General features: G+C 38.3%; 1 protein-coding gene across 2 annotated transcripts in view; it reads left to right on the forward strand.

The window, feature by feature from the left end:
- The window catches only part of LOC130182124 (gamma-aminobutyric acid receptor subunit beta-2), a 74,554-nt gene that overhangs the window by 28,695 nt on the left and 28,694 nt on the right, over positions 1-17,165 (forward strand). For both annotated transcript variants that reach the window (XM_056396743.1, XM_056396742.1), the window contains one exon: positions 10,910-10,992. In XM_056396743.1, coding sequence (XP_056252718.1) covers positions 10,910-10,992 — 83 coding nt within the window. The remainder of the gene's footprint in view (positions 1-10,909; positions 10,993-17,165) is intronic.

The raw sequence follows: 17,165 nt of genomic DNA on the forward strand, positions 1-17,165 counted from the left end.
TTTTGTTGGTTTATTACAGCCCCCTGAATAGCGTCAGTCCCCTGGGACATCAATTTGACATCTAATACTTCGGCTATTCATTTAATAAGAATGGTGCGTGATCATTCTCTCTTACGTCACTGACAATGTGCGCATTGTCTGGAACATAAAATTGGACACAAGCACACAGAAGAAAGCTAGACGGGCAGCAGCAGATTGTGAGGGTCAGATTATACTGAAATAGAACTCCAATAGTACAAATCTTCCTTGAGTCTGGCCATTTGGGTTAAAACGGATAACCCGCGGTATCAACCCAACCTCTGAATCCAATATGCAAATGAAAAAATCCATAATCACTTGGAATATGGGTCTGAGCATTTACATTGCGCAGCAGAAGTTATGACACAAAGTCAGCGCAAATATTACTTTGGATCAAGTGGGATTAGATTGAAACTGGGAGAAGAAATCCATCACCCTTGACACTCAATATCATGTAAGTAGGATGACCAGATTTTTTACAAATCCTAAATTGGGTCATAGGATCTTGTGCATGTCAATGAGTGCTCATAAATCCATGCAGCACATGCAGATACAGCATATTACTGTCCCCTCAAAGCCTAATAAAAATTACGCTGCTATTTAATATATTACGGCAATAAATTAGATTAGAGGACATGAAACCTTAATGGTCCTTGCAATGACAGTTGGGTGATTGCAGAAACATGTAGTAAAACCAAAGACCAAAGAAAATGAAATATGAATTCTAATAATGTGGGTTATGTGAATGATAATTTCTACACTCTGACATATCAAGGAAAAATATATGAATTAAAAAACACAATATTAATACATATATTCAGCATCCTAACTCAGGGACATTAAAGGAATAGTCTGACATTTTGGGGAATCAGTGAGTTTAGGATGAAACTAGAGCAAAGAGAAGACAAGCTGCGCTTTGAATGTAGACTGGAAGCAAGGGGGGGGGGGGACAGCTAGCGCAGCTCTGTCCAAACAAACCCAGCAAGACCTGTGCAGATCACTAATCAATATGTAGCGTCTCATTTATTTAGTCTGTACACAAATTGAAATGTGCAAACAACAATTTGTGGTTTTACGAGGAGCTGCATGTTGGAAGTATTTCTAGGTGAACAACAGCCTGGCTCAGTGATTACCTGGAGGCTAGCCATCACTTTGAGGTTGCCAGACAGCCAGCAGAGTTGTTGCACAGAGTTGCTGGGCAGATGGAGAAAACTGTTATTCATTGAAAAAACAGTTACAGCACATCATTTCCTGACAAGCATCAAGTCATCTACAGGAAAAAAAAAGCAGCTATGATATGGAAAACTATGTGAAACACTATCGTTCCCAAAAATATTGTACAGTCCTGCTCAAAAGTATTGGCACCCTGGATTTCAAATGCATAATTTTGAATATCTTCAATGAAATAAGACAAAAAATGTACCCCGGACACAATTATTGGCAACCTTTCGATTGCCTGTGCTTAATTTTCTGCATTCACACGACCTGAATTAACCAATGATTGATGGTTTTACCGCAGAGGGCAGCTGTCTGAGAGCATCAGAAATGCTATTATCACAAAACATAACAATTCCAAAAAGCTACAAGGCAATCGATCGCCAACGCCAATCTTGAAATCAATGTTTCAACGGTTCGTAATGGTATAGAGAAAGTTTCACAGTCACAGTTAAGATGCTCCCAGGAATGTGACGCTAAGGTGAAATACAATGAGAAAAGTTTGTGAGGGCTGGTGCGGATTGTGGAAAAACAAAAAACACCACTCTAAAGCACTTCAGGCTGACCTGGAGCAATCTGGAGTGGTGGTTTCGGCCCGTGAAATACACTGCACACTAAACCAAGGAGGGCTCCATGGGCCAAGGCCAAGGAGGGTACTGCAGGCACAAAGAGGGAAGACTGATGTTTAGAAGAACTTTCATGAATAAGCCAGCGTCTTGCTGGGATGATGTTTTATGGACAGATGAAACCAAAGAAAAGCTCTTTGGGAATGCAGTGCATCATTTTGTGTATAGGTGATGAAATGAAGCCCACAAGGAAAACAGCGCTCTACCTACAGTAAAACATGGTGGAGGCTCTATCATACTGTGGGGCTGCTTTGTTGTCTCTGGTACTAGAGGCATTGAATCTATCAAAGGAATGATGAAATCAGAAGATCACCATGGCCTTTTAGTGCAAAAAGTGTTAACCAGTGTCAGAAAACTAGGTTTGAGGTGACGGTCTTGGGTCTTCCAGCAGCACAATGGCTGATAACTCACATCCAGCAGAACAAAAGAATGGTTGAAAAGGAAAAGATGGATGTTTTAAACTGGCCAGCAATAAGTCATGATGTAAATTTCACTGAAAATCTTTGAAGAAAGCTGAAATCTGCAGCTGCAAAAATGACTCCTGCAAACTTTTAAGAGCTTGAACACATAGCAATGAAAGAGTGGCAGAACCTACCAGCAGACATAGTGCATAGGTGGCTACAAGAAACATTTAGAGGCTGTCATTGTTGCCAAAAGGTGCTGGAGCCAGGTATTAGTGAAGGCTGCCAATAATTGTGTCTGGAGTACATTTGTGTTCATATTATCTCATTATGCAATTGTTTTTTTTCTTTTGTTCAGTAACCTTGGGCATTTTATTAAAAATATTCTGGTTGTACAAAATTTGTTCATTTGCATTTATTTCTAAAGATATTCGGAATTATGTACTTGAAATCCAGGAGTGCCAACAATTTTGACCAGAACTGTTAAAGTGTTTTATCAGAGTTTGCAGAGAACAATGTTATTTCATGACCAACCTCAGACTATACCTAATGAATAGTGATTACAATTTAATGAAATCGCTTCAGTGAATATTTTTCAGATTTGTTTTGTTCATTAGAAACTAAAGAATGAATCATTTTTACATGACAAAATTCTGAAGTTTCAAGGTGAGCGTGATGAGAAAAAAGGTGATTCCCTACAACCACTTCCTCCGACCTTTGGCCCTTAGTGACGCAAATAATAATCTGTGCATCACAGTTAATAGTTCATTTGTTACAGAAATACAATATACATACTTTAATAAGGGAATAGTGGACGAATTATTTGTACACACACAAACAGCAGGATGCATTGTGAAAAGGAGAATCTTTTCATTGAGGCTGTTTATTGGAAAAGTAATTGGATGCAGCGACTCCATAGATGCTGATAATAGAGGAAGCCACACACATAAAATGTACAAACAGCTGATGCATATTCACACACACACACACTCACACACACACACACACACACACACACACACACACACACACACACACACACACACACACACACACACACACACACACACACACTGTATTTGCCATTGAACTGCCAATTCATCCCAGGGATTCATTATTATGGTGGCGCAAAGGCAAACAGCACTGACCCTTCTTGTGGGGTGGTTATGCATTAATTTGCACACATCTACTGACAGGCAAACTAGTGTTCTCTTTCCACATACCTTGTACCAACCCCCACACTGATCATCAAAACTAAACCCACCATTTCAAGGGCATTCTTTTTGCTGTGAATACACAACAGTAAATAGCAGAAATTGACTTCAGGAAATAATATAATGATAATGTAAAAGGAAGTGTCAACAAACAACAAAAGTGCTCTCTCTGTGTTTTTCAGGCAGGTTAAGCCCGAGAAAGCACATCAGAAGGAGGGGTCTTGCCTTTGTTCTTCATCAGGGTTAATTGTTGAACTGACTTGTGTGTTCATCACTGGGGATTAATGAGTACAGGGGGACTGCCGCAAGATTGCATAGATAACGAGCTTTTTTGATAGTAAATTAGATAAATTAGCATACTCAAGTAATGTCTGACTTTAATGATCAATATCAGGTTGAAAAAACATTGACAGTAAATGACAAACATAATATTTTCTTGTTAAATATCTATTGTTACAGCATCCAAGTGATTTGATTCTGTGGGCATCCTACTCCCTTTGTTTTCTTGTTAGGCTGTGAAAAGTCAAGAAAAGTCAATCTTTGATGAAAGTAAATGTGTTAAAAGAAAATGTAGTTATTATTCAGAATGGTCTCTTTCAGATTGGTACTATTACTGATCTAATGTAAGAATCATTTCAGTGTTTAATGTGTTTTTTGTTTGTTTCGTTTCAACGCCCATTTTGATAACATATGATAATAATGTTTAACTTTAACTTCTAAATACATTTTCTATAATAGTTTAATATATAACATGGCTACAGGAAAATAGTTCAATGCTGGACTTATTTGAACTGTTAGCATATGTTAGTTTGGTCCCATATTGTAGAAAGTGAGACTTCCCTGTCTTATTTGATTATAAAGCGGGTCTAAGTGCTATATATATACTGTGAAAGTATCAAAACATTCAGTCCACAGAGAAATCCACACCGCCCGCATTCAGAAATTGTGCTTGAAAACTAGCCGTCAGGACTTCTGTAACTTTGTGATGTCACAACATATATATATATATATATATATATATAGGCTGTGCAGTCATTGGATGTCAGGAGGCCAATATATCGTTGCACAGCCTTCCCCAAGGACAGTACTAATATCAGAGATCAGTAGCCAAAGTTTACTGTTTCTGAAATACCAGAGCCTTTTAGTCTAAAGTTGACTGTTGTTTGTTTGGCTCATTTCAGTGCCAATTGACAATGGCCATTTGCATTTACTGGTGAGTTTTACCAAGCTAAAGTAGTAGCCAATTAGCCAATCAGACGAGACGCTAAGAGATGGGACACAAAACGTCCTATTCTTGCTAGAGCTCCAGAGAGAAGTGTGAGAGAGGAGATGCAAAACTATATTGAGATGGTTTTTGGTTCTTAAAACCACAAATATATCATCTTATGAATATTAAAACTTTATATAAAATGCCAGAAAATATGGACCCTTTAACAGATGCAGCAACGGGAGTGGAGGGTTACAGAACAGTGAGTGGTAAAGAAGTTGATTCAGTGAAGTCGAACAAGCACGTCTGTTCCAAGTATGTGACCAACAGTCAACACATTTGCTTGGCCCGAATTCCAATGACTGCTGGAATCCCTTAAGGCTACTTGGCCCTGATTTGACCTCACAAGTTTGATCCATCCAGGAACAGAGTCTTCAAGCACCGTCTGGTAAATATGGACGGTCACTGCAGGTGATGCAACATATGGGGCTCAGTTGGTGTGGTTGGCACTGTCCTGAGGCAGTAACCAAGCAACGGAGGGCTATACTAAGACGGGGCAGGAAATGCGGCTGTGCATCATTTAATGGATGGGACAAGCGGGAAAGTGCGTGAGGGTAAATGGAGAGCCAGACAGCTGCGAGCACAAGCAGGAACTTACACAGAGTGACAGCGACATAACAAACACAAATGCACACACATAACCCCACACAAACATGCATAACCTTTACCTTTCCCACACGATCTGTTCAAAGATTCTGCCACAGGCTCTTGTTCTCATTACTACACCACTGACTCCATCTTGACACAGAGATCAGAAAGTTGCCAGAAAGTAACCGGCAATTTACTCCTTGGTTAAACACTTGGAAGCCACAGAGCCCCATCACCAGCAGTAAATCCATCAGAGAGAAATACACGCTGACAAAGACAGAGAAAGAAAAGGGGAATCCATCTAAACCTCTTAGGCTCAAACAACCTTCCCGTCTCACTGTGGGGGGTGGAAACCCCTGAGGTGTGTAATATGAAACAGAATGTTAATGTTAGAACTCTTCCCTTTGAACTCATTTATTGCTATTAAAAGGTGCCACTATGATAGTCCCCCTCTCTGTCTCAACTGACACCCTCTGTCCTCAAATTTTCTCTCATCTATCTTTTTGTTATTTCACTCCTGTGGTCTCTTTTGCCTTGCTGCCCTCCCTTCATGCAAATATAGCCACAAGTCTTCACAGGCCTACGCAAATTACAAAATTAGATGTTTAGTAAAATTTTGTAACAATTAAAACTACTTCAGATCATGGTCAAAGTTTGGTTAAAAGAAACCAGTGTGACTGTTGCTAGGAGAAGGGATGTGAAGTTGTCTGAAGTTAGATGCTTTGTACTGAATGTAAACACAAGGTCTAGGAACAAATTTATGCTGCTGCTGCTGGTTTTCTGGAGAGGACAATCATTTTACTTCAAGAAGTTGCTTGCCAGGAAACACAGTTTTAAAACCAATTAGTGAGCAATATAATAATTTCTTTATTTAGGAACTTTAATGGGCCCATACTATAAACTGCAAAAAAAAAAAAAACTATACTTTTGATTTGAACCCCTAAATGCAATGATGTTAAGGTTTCACTGATACTGACACACTGTGTCTGGCAAGTGTAAGAGTATTTTTTTTGCCATCCTAGTCTGTATTCTTCAATTTACAATCTCCCTCAAAAATTGATTATTCAGTCACCTACATGTATACAGCTTCTGAATCATCTGTCCTTTCATTTACCACAATGCAAACACAGTCATTTGGTTTAAATATATACTGTAGTTTACCTCCAAATATACACATTCTCCTATATGCCAAGTACAATGAGAACATGTAATGAAACATAATGTAATTGCGTGTCCAGGACTCACAGTGCAGTTGTTTGGCATCAGCACGCTTAAGTTATGATGCATCCAGTAGATTTTTGCACACTTTTTGGAACACTCAGTTTGTTTTTGTGGAGGCTAACAGGAACTGGTGCTACAGTGCTCCATAACTAACTGTTTGTTAGAGAGGCACGACTGTTAGAAAATAATATGGCGAATTGAAGAACTTAAGCAACGGTGAACTTCCTTATTCTTGTTTATTTTGAGTTTACCATGCAGATTGTTTTGATTTGGGCAGGTGTGGACCCACCTGTTCACCATATGGTGCCTGTGGTGAGCTTGGACGTTGATACAGATGATTTACAGACAGCACAGGATGCCTTTCCAAAAGGCATATGAAAAACGGACCACAAGAGCTTTGTGAAAAGTAATGTCGTATTTCTGCATCATCATTTTAAAAGCTTTCTGCCAATCATATCACGCACAATATTTTGAGTTGTTGTCCAATATGCAAGTGCATAAATCTTGGATGGCTTGGGGTTTAGAAATGCATAGATTATGGGATGCAAAAAAAGATTGGCATTCCAGTGGCTGATGGTACAAATAATGGAATAGTATGTGTGTGTGTGTGTGTGTGTGTGTGTGTGTGTGTGTGTGTGTGTGTGTGTGTGTTGTGTGTGTGTGTGAGAGAGAGAGCGAGAGAGAAATAGAGAGAGAGAGAGAGAGAGAAAGAGAAAGAGAAGAGAGCAAAAGAGAGTGATAGAGGCACAGAGACACACAAGGGTGATTATCTCTGCTGTGTAACACAGAGGATTGGACTCAAGATGAGCCTCTCCTCTGGCACAAATTTATCTATGTTGTCAGGTGTGCCTAGACGATTACCCACCATGCTGTGCTGCTCTGTGGCAACTCCCTCAGTGGGAGTCAAGTTCTCACACAAGAACAGAGCCAAGGAAAGAATGGCAGCCTATTACTCACAGCCTCGTCCTTATGTTCCCTTCACAAAGTCTGATGGACAACATAACCTTATCTACTGACTCATGGCTGGCTGCTGTTATTGTCCTTTATGATCCACCCCTGTCTATTTGTTTTGATAGCAATTGGAAGGCTAAATGCTATTACACAGAATACGATAGGGGCAAGAAAGCAGAAGGCTATAGCTCTTTGGCCACTGCTGTTTGAAGCTATTATAAAAGCACTTATCATGCTAGAACGTTTCTTCTAGAATATTAGATTAGGGTTATGAGCAATCAGGCCATAGATAGTCCAGATTTAAACTGATTTGTTTTGTTCGCAGTTCATTTGTCACAATCCATCAAAAGTTAGAGAAGCTTTAAATAAAAATCACAGTTATGTGTTTGACACATAAAGACAACCCAAGTGTAACATAATCCACATGATACTGAATTAACTTGTATCAATGACTTTCCCATTTTGATTATATAAATCATTTGGCTACTTCATCTCATGTAGACTAAAACTCATGAGTTCAAAAAGTCTAAGATGAAATCATGACGTGTTTCTTACTAAAACTGAAAAAAATGAATGGAAATAATTAAACAAATAGAAAGTAAATCTAGACAGAGTTTCCTCCTTATTGAAGTACTAAAAACATAATCATGGTGTCTCTCATCACTGACTGCATTGAATTGGAGTCTACTACAGCCCACTTGATGCCATTCTTTTATGTCTATATCGGATTCTGCCAGAGAGAAAATGAAATAGTTAAGCCTCAGGAGTCAGCTTTATGCTCCACTGTCCCATTTGCCTCAAAACTCTTGTACCTGTCTATACAATCACCCTTGTGGCCATCCCAGTTGAAATGAAGATAATAATCTACAGCCTTATTGATCTTTCTTTTTGTCAACATACTCCATAGAGTCAGGTAGGGTTGATATGCGTCACCTCAGGTGCTGGAGATGATAGCTAGATCCCATTTCAGTCCGTTACAGGATAATATGATTTACATTTGTCATTTCAAGTGTTTCCTTAGATGAAACGTCTTAGCTGAACGATAACTGTGAGATCTTTTGTTAATGAACACTGTCGGGATGAAATAAACAGGGGTGTGTTTGAGGCCTACTCCACTACTCCCATGCTATACACAATAAAAATAACTCCCTTGATTTACATAGCATTACCAAAGGAGTAGTCTCTGGCTTATTTATATGTATGATACTTAATATATTCTCTGAATGCTATGGTCATTAAACTTCATTGGTGTCTTGAGATGTAGAAGGGAGATAATTTCATTAGCTTAAAGATCAAGGCCTCCCAATAAATCTTCGTCTTATATTTTCTGTGTTTGTGTAGCCATGCCAGCACCTCATATACAATTCCCTGTCAAGTAAAACTTGAGAGCTTAAAACATTAAAAGCACTTTTGATTCTAAGTGGAGACAGACATAAAAGAACCTCCCATGATCTCTTTTTTTCCTGTTTATTCATACAACTTTTCACACTCAACAACAACGTTCACAAAGCAAAGCAATGTCACTCAAATCAGCAGAGAGAGGGGTGGACAACTTTGCCAAAACTTAACACTCACAGAAAGCCTGGGAAATCTCACTCTTATCTTGGTCAACCTGAAGAAAAGAAACACAAGTGAGTTAAAATGAGATTTTGTAGTGACCACATGATGTCAGAACAGATCTATTCAACAGCTATTTTTAAGAATTATAAATATTTTAGAAATCGAAATGATAAACTCAATTCCTTAATATGAAATATGTTATTTCTTCTTCTGCTGCTGCTTCTACTTCAAATATTATTATCACTGGTAGCACTAGAGGTGTCACTTCATATGAATAATAATCTTGACTTAAAAAGTAAGATGACGTCAGGTTGTAATGCGTTTCGTTTCATTCGACATACGTCTGTTATCTCTGCGGTTACCACTGTCCCATAGAGTTTGATCCTTGATGTGACTCACATATCAGGTGGGGCCTAATAGAGGACCCACAGGATTATCCTGGGACATAAGCATTAGCTTTTGCCCTGTAATCCTCAATGGAGTTCCCACTGCCACTTCCACTCCCAAACCTTGAAATGTATTGTCCTGTAGAGTCTTTGAAGATTTAAAGTCTTAATTTAGTTACCTTTGGTTATGTAGACAATATGAATTTTAATCAGAATTCTTGTTGTTAGTTAAATTAGGCTACATTTTCCCATAATCATTTATAAACCTTATTCAAAAGGTCTGAGAATACATCATTCTCAAATTCATGGGGGAACGCTCAGGGCCTTCTAGGCCTTCAAAGAAGGCCAAACATATCAGCATTTTAAATCTAATATATAATCTCTGTTTTTTAATAATTATTCTCTTCTATTTATGAAAATAGAGTTATCCTGTCAGATTTTTCTTTTTTTCAAGAGTTCAGCACCGTTTCACCATCTTGCTGGTTTGCCAGTAAATCTGAATTGATTATACTTTTGAACTACTGTTTTCTGTAAAATGGACTGAAGAGTTGAATTGTGGAATCTATCTGAGCTAATGATGTGTAGCATGGCAACAAAGGTTTAAGCATTTATATCTTCATGCGTGCACAAGCTTTAAACTGATTGCCATCAACCAAGATAAAAAGAGTCAGCTGTTAACTGCAATGCTGACTGATTGGTTGGTTGAAGGCTTATAGCTCTAATACTCACGTTTCGCCACAGTTCACAGTGAAGTGGCATGAACAGGTAGCTGACGAGATGACAGAGCTCAGGGGTTACCAAAGTTTGCCGAACTTCAAGTTCTCTTCAGAGGGGCTTTAAGGTTTGGTCATAAATTCTCTATACAACTGTTGTGTGTAACTGCTATCCAGTGATGATTTAGCGTCAGACTTCTAACAGTCTCTTTGTTATCCCTGCAGGTATTCATCCGGCCACCAACCCTGTTAGACATTGATATATGGTTGAATGTAGAATGTGATGTCAGGTGACCAAAATTAAATGTCAGACCGTCTAATGCCAACGTTAATTTAACATAATATTTTATTGGTTTTCAGTTGCATTTCTAGGTAACCAAAATCCAACATCTCCTAAATGTCACATGCCAATGCCATCTTGAAATAAAATACAGACATTCTGCTCATGAACAAAAAGCTATATGTCTGCTAAATGTCACAATGACAATTGGCCAACGTTGGCCGGGTTTTGATGCGAACCCAATTTTCAATTCCAACCAAAATCTAATGTCTGTCCGATGTTAGAGTGGTTAGGGTCCAATGCCTCTCTGACGTTACAGTGTCTGCTGGGATCAGTCAGTTTTGATTACCCTTGTCTACATACAGGGACAAAAAAGATACTGGAGACTACAGCCATTCCTCTACTGAAAACAACAAACAATGGGTTTCTGGTCAGACTCTACCACAATCGTTGTGTCATATCTTTTCAGGATCACAACCACTGCCGCTTGTATGATGGATCTAAGAAGATATCCACTGGATGAGCAAAACTGTACACTTGAGATAGAGAGTTGTGAGTATTTCCTTCCTTTATTTGTTGATTTTTGTCTTCTGTCATTTATCAATATTGAGTTTCTTACCAGTGCTGAATTATACATACTAACTCCCATAAGCATTGGTTTTGTACAGCATTAAATTCTAGCTGATTCTTGCTTTACAACTATATGATTTTAAGTCTGCACCCATACAGACTTGCATAGCTCTAGCTTTGTTCAGTCAACTGTCAGGAACAATGTGTCACTGGGCCGCACAGGGTCCCAACAATTTGTGCTTTACTACTGTACAAGGATTTACTCGGAATTTTTATATTTTCAACATAATCCTTGCCATCCAATTCACAGTATTTCCCTAGGTAAAAGTGGAAACCTTCTTCTCTTCCTCATTATATACTCCGCTCTGAGTTTGCTCTTCTAGAGATATTGCATTATCTCTATTCAGATAAATACTATAGATGTGTTTTGTATTGCACAAAATTGGGTTCCAAGAAGAAAGGTTCAGTTTTTTCGAGCCAGATTTTCATCATCCATGAATGCAAAAAAAGACAATAAACCTATCGTAGTTTCATTTAAGATATTCTAATGATATTTTTTTAAGAAAACCAGTAGGATCAGAGTTCTCAAATATTTTTTTTTCTTATTACAAATTCACTTATATGGCATGTTATTCAACACAGCTGACAGCCCTGATGAAAACTGCTCCTTAAATGCCAAAAAAAAATCTACTGCCAGATGCTGGCACACTAGAGTCAGAACTCAAATGGATAAGTGCAAAAGCATCCAGATATATGTAACATATAGAGTTGGCTAAAGGGTGTTTCATAAAATTGTGTAACTCAGCTGGAAGGTCTACAGCTGGTGCTTGGGTACAAAGGGAACTAGAGCATAAGGTACAAAGGAGGCGGTTTAAGCGTTTTTGTGAAATCAAGATTGCACAATAAAAGAAGTTATACAGTGAAGTTTAGCATAAGGCCTGATAGTTGATGATCCTCCATGATCGCCCACTCCAGTGATTTTCTCTCTGATTAGTTTGTCTAGTGAGAATGCTACCTGAGGCATCTACTAGCAGCAGATATTCTCAGATTCTGTGGGCATGGTTGCACAGTTTCCACAGGATCACCCATCCAAAATATAGAAAAAAATGGTAATATTCACCAGAATATAAAGCTTATGAAATTCAAAAACTGACAGACAGTGGAGCTAAGGTGGGTAAGAAGTAAGCTTGGCTACATATCAAGCACATATAAAATAGGTAATTTATAACATGTCACTTATTGCATATAATGTGGAGCTTGACAACAGTGTAGTGTAGAAAACACTGCACAGCCTTGTCTTTGATTAAAGATTAATGTTGCTTACAGACATGTTTATGCTGATTTACAGCTTTCATTGTAATACACAAAATAAATTTACTACATAAAGGAAGATGTCATGATGAGCACCTCTGCTCAAAACATGGATAAAAATGAATAAAATAAAAATGATTTACTTTGTCAGCATCTATTAATGTATCTTTCAAGTCTCGACATTGAACACCTGTAGCAGTCCTCAGTCAACAAACATTTTCATAGACTGTAAAAGTATATCTAAGGAGGCATGACAGATAACTACCTTACACAATTCAAAATTGTGCTTATTTACCAAAAGAGCTCCCAGTAATGACAGACAGTAACAATTAGCATTAGCTACCTAGCTACATGTTGGTAACTGTGTGCCAGCACACATCAACAAACTGAAAATGTAAAGTCAAAATACACAAAATTGGCTACCAACCATTCAGAAATGTCGTGCTGCAGTTGTAGAGTTTGACCTTCTTCAGGAGCCTTTCCCTCTGGGTCAGATTCTGAATAAAAGTCGTATGGTTGAACCAAAGCGCTTCTGACCCAGGTCACCGGTCACGGTCACCGTAAGCATTACAGCATGGTGCCAGAAGCCCAAGCTGAATCCCCTTCCGGAGAGGGGCGTGGTCAGGCACAGCTCATTTGCATTTAAAGCTACAGACACAGAAACAGCCTGTTCTGAACAGGGCTGAAAAAGAGGGGTTTACAGGCATGCTGAAATATAGGATCGGAGTGGATTTTTTAGCAAGAAACTTCAAAGACATGTTTTGGGGACCTCTGAGACTTATTTAAACTTGTTGAAAAGGAGTATAATATGTCCCCTTTAAATGTGAGAATAACACCTGGAACATTCTGTATACATGGATAAAGATGCACATAGATCCATAACCACTTTAAAAAATGTTCTGTTCCCAGACACAGACCATTTATACAGTAGCAGCCTGTTGCAATTGGATCTGTCAAAGTGTGGTTACAATAATGTATGAAGGCTCCACTGTAAGGTAGTCAGCTAATGGACCAGAATGTGTTTTGCTTGGTGCATGATGCACACATAAGACTCAACTGCACTGCAGATTTTGTGGGAATTATAGAATCAGTTTGTTGATATCAAACACTGAATCAAACCACACATTTTTATCCATCCTCAATACACTAAATGGGGGCCATCTGGGCTTACAGTTAGGTTGGCAGTAGAAATGCCCAAAGACACAGAAAAGGCAAAAAAAAAAAATTAGGGAGGAGAGAACACCAACAGGGAGGGAATTGAAATCAAGCTGTGGCATATTAGTGTGAAAGAGATGGGGAATGCAATGAGAAACATTTTCTATGCATAAGCCGTTAGACCAAATGGTTGAAATGAACCAGGAGGAGGGCAAACCAATTAAACCTCCTATTCAGCAGGTTTGACAAGGTCACCTCAGGCCAGCTGCAGGCCTCTCTCTCTCCTTTACTGATGACAGTACAGCTGGCACCGCAGCTCCTTATCAAATCCAAACTGTCCATCAAAGATACAACATCACTACCCTTTACTCCTACCCAGTCTGCCCATCATTGCCACTTAAGAATGCGTTCTGCAAGAGTAAGAGTGTTTAGATAAGGAGTTGTCCAGTGGCAGAGGGTCTAATGCTTGTCTTTAACTTCTCAGTGAACCTGAGACTAGGGACCAGTGTCCCCAATGATCTGGCACAAATCTGTTAGAGGATGTTTCTCAGGCCTCTACAATAGGACTTTCAACATGGATTGACAAGTACCAGACATTTTCCCATTCTATTTCTTTTTTCACTGTCTCGAGAGGCCACTGTGGAGAGGCCTTTAGTGATAATCATTTTCTTTGATTTTCCTAAGGATTCAAACACCCTTTGACCCTTTCTTACTATACTGCAATTTTAAAAAAAAAGCACAGCAGGTTGACAGAAAATGATCTCTACAATTCTACACTTCTGATTTTACATTTGACTTGGGATTAGTCAAACTGGTCATAAGCTGGGTTACCAGTGCAATTTTGCACAAAATAGAAGAAATATTCTTCTTACTTCTTGACAAAACACTGTTGGTGAATGGTCTGTGTTTCCATTGAGAGATGTTATGCGAATAAAGCTGTGTTTCCACATCTCGTGACATCATTCCAATTAAACATGACAACAGATTTCCAGCAGTCTGACATTGGAACTGGCTTCCTGGGGCAAGTGTTTCCATTTCAATTTTGCAAAATACTGCTTTATCAAGACAAACCAACTAATGTGAGCGTATACATTTTTTGTAACATTTACTTGTTTAAATTACCTGTTTTGAATTAGACAATTTCAAATTGTGATTTAAGCAGGTTAATGTAAATGCACCCACAGTTATGTCACCTCCAGAGAGGACAAAGGGAGTCCAATGCCCATGACCATTGTTATTTTGATGACCTTAAAAACATGCTTAATAATACATCTTACAGTTATCCCTGTTTTATCTGTAGGAATCATTAATATAATACCCTTAGCCCTATCATTCTTTTTTTCATTTTATGTTAAAAAATGTTTACTCATCCAATTTTTTCTGTTCACTCAGAGCAAAGAACTGCTCTGCCAGAAAAAATGACATTTTCTATATGTGGAAAAACAGTATTTTTGGCCTTCTTACCCATAAGAAGAATAGCAAAGAAACCCCTCATTTTCTGCATTTCACATTTAAAAACATCAGTGCTTCACATGACGTGACAGACCATAAAGAGAAAATAAGGAAGTATTGAAGTAGTAGTGTGCTGGATGACCTTCATGCTAACACGACTATACACAAGATTGCCTTTCATCTATAGTTTCTCTTACCAAGGGGACCAGCCCACAAAAATGCCTTAATCAAACCTAATTGGGAATCTGAAATGTCTCTGGTAAGATGGGGCAGAGCTTGTAACTGCAAATAACGTTACCTCATACTTTGCAGTGTCCATTTAAACTAACGGTTTGAACATAGTTCAGGGAGTGATGGCAGGCAATTGAGGGGGAGATAGAATGGGACATTGGCTGTTTGAAAATGAGTGTGCCTCACAACACAGCAAGTCATCAGCACCCCAAGCACACATCCCTCTCTTTTAATTTGGTGACAGGCCTTTTTCCCACCAAGTTTAAAACACACTCGGTGGGGAGCAGCAACTGTGGCTGTGTGTGTGTCCATACATGCATGCATCAAGGGTGTAGGGTTGGTCTCAACATTGGTAGGGACACAACAACCCCGACATCCCTCCAAAACAAAGAGGTTGGCTTTTTAATACCATCAACATATCTTAACATATAAGATCTGAATTTACATTCAGGGATGTCCATATGCGAATGTCATATATGTACATGTGTTGAATTTCCATATATGAAATTTGTACATATGAAGTAAAATCATATATATATTTAAATTATAGCCTATATAAAAAATACATATGAAACCTGTTAGACATTGGAACAATATCATATAATGACATATACAGTATGTCTAGCTAATAAAAACATGTATTTTAGTATGTCTATTTATATTACAGACATGTTACATAAATATACATCCATAGTAAGGCATACAATTGTCAAAGTGTAGTAAGGCATAAAAACGTCAAAAAAACATCATAGTATAGAAAGGCATAAAATTGTCAAATTATAGTAAGGTATAAAAATTTCATAGTATAGTAAGGCATAAGACGTCATAGGAAAAGGCAATCATAATCATAATCATCAAAATCAAAATATCATATGGTGTTACGTTCTGGTTAAAATACTGTTTGGACCCCAATACAGATTCAGACACAGAAACAACCAGTGGTGTAGTAATAAAAGTTGCCTATTGGCAACTGTTCAATGAGTGAGGGAGAGAGTTCTGAGGGAATGTTGTGGGGCAAAAGATCCAGGTTGCAGGACGAGTGTGGAATTGGATGACTGGCGTGGAGCAGGTGAGTGGTCCGACTGGGAGCAGCAGGTGAGCAGCGTGGCTGGAAATGGTGGCACAGCAGACAGTTTCAACAAGAGCAGGCAGCAGAACTGGAGTAGGTGTGAAGTAAGGTGAGGATACATCCAAGACAATTAGAAGTCAGAATTCACACTAAAGCGTTTAAATAGTGTTACCACATAGAGAGTGGAACAATCTGGCAATGAGTGAGTGGAGAGCCGAGGTTCTTATCTAGGAAGTACATGCATACACAAAAAGACAAGGGGGAGGGGACACAGGGTAAGAAAGACAGGGAAAACAAACAAAGAAAACAATGGGAAACTCCGACAGTCACAGGGAGGTTGTGAAAATGAGGCATGAAAAATCACAGCGTAGTAAGGCATAAAAGCGTCAAAAAATGTCATATTATATTAAGGCATGAAATCATCAGCAAACTTCATAATATAATATGCCATAAAAAGTCATACTATAGGAAGGCATAAAATTGTCAAAAAATAGAACAAGAAGAAGAATAGTATGGCATAAAAACATCAAAAACCTTCGTAGGATAGAAAGGCATACAAATTCCAAAAAACATCACAGTTTAGTAGGGCATATATTGTTGTACTATAGTAAGGCATAAAATTATCAAAAAACGTCATAGTATAGTATGACATAAAACCATCGTAGAACGTCATAGTATAGTATGGCAAAAAAACATCAAGAAAAGTCATAGTTTAGTAAGGCATAAAAACGTCAAGAAATGTCACAGTATAATAAGGCATAAAATGTCTTGCTATAGTAAGGCATAAAAAGGTCAAGGAATGTCACAGTATAATAATGCATAAAATCGTGAAAAAACATAGTATAGTAAGATATAAAATTATCAAGAAAAGTCATACTATAGTAAGGCATAAATATGTCAAGAAATTTCCCGGTATAATAAGGCATAAAATGTAAGG

This window comes from Seriola aureovittata, chromosome 15 (assembly GCF_021018895.1).
Source record: "Seriola aureovittata isolate HTS-2021-v1 ecotype China chromosome 15, ASM2101889v1, whole genome shotgun sequence".
Classification (NCBI taxonomy): Eukaryota; Metazoa; Chordata; class Actinopteri; order Carangiformes; family Carangidae; genus Seriola; species Seriola aureovittata.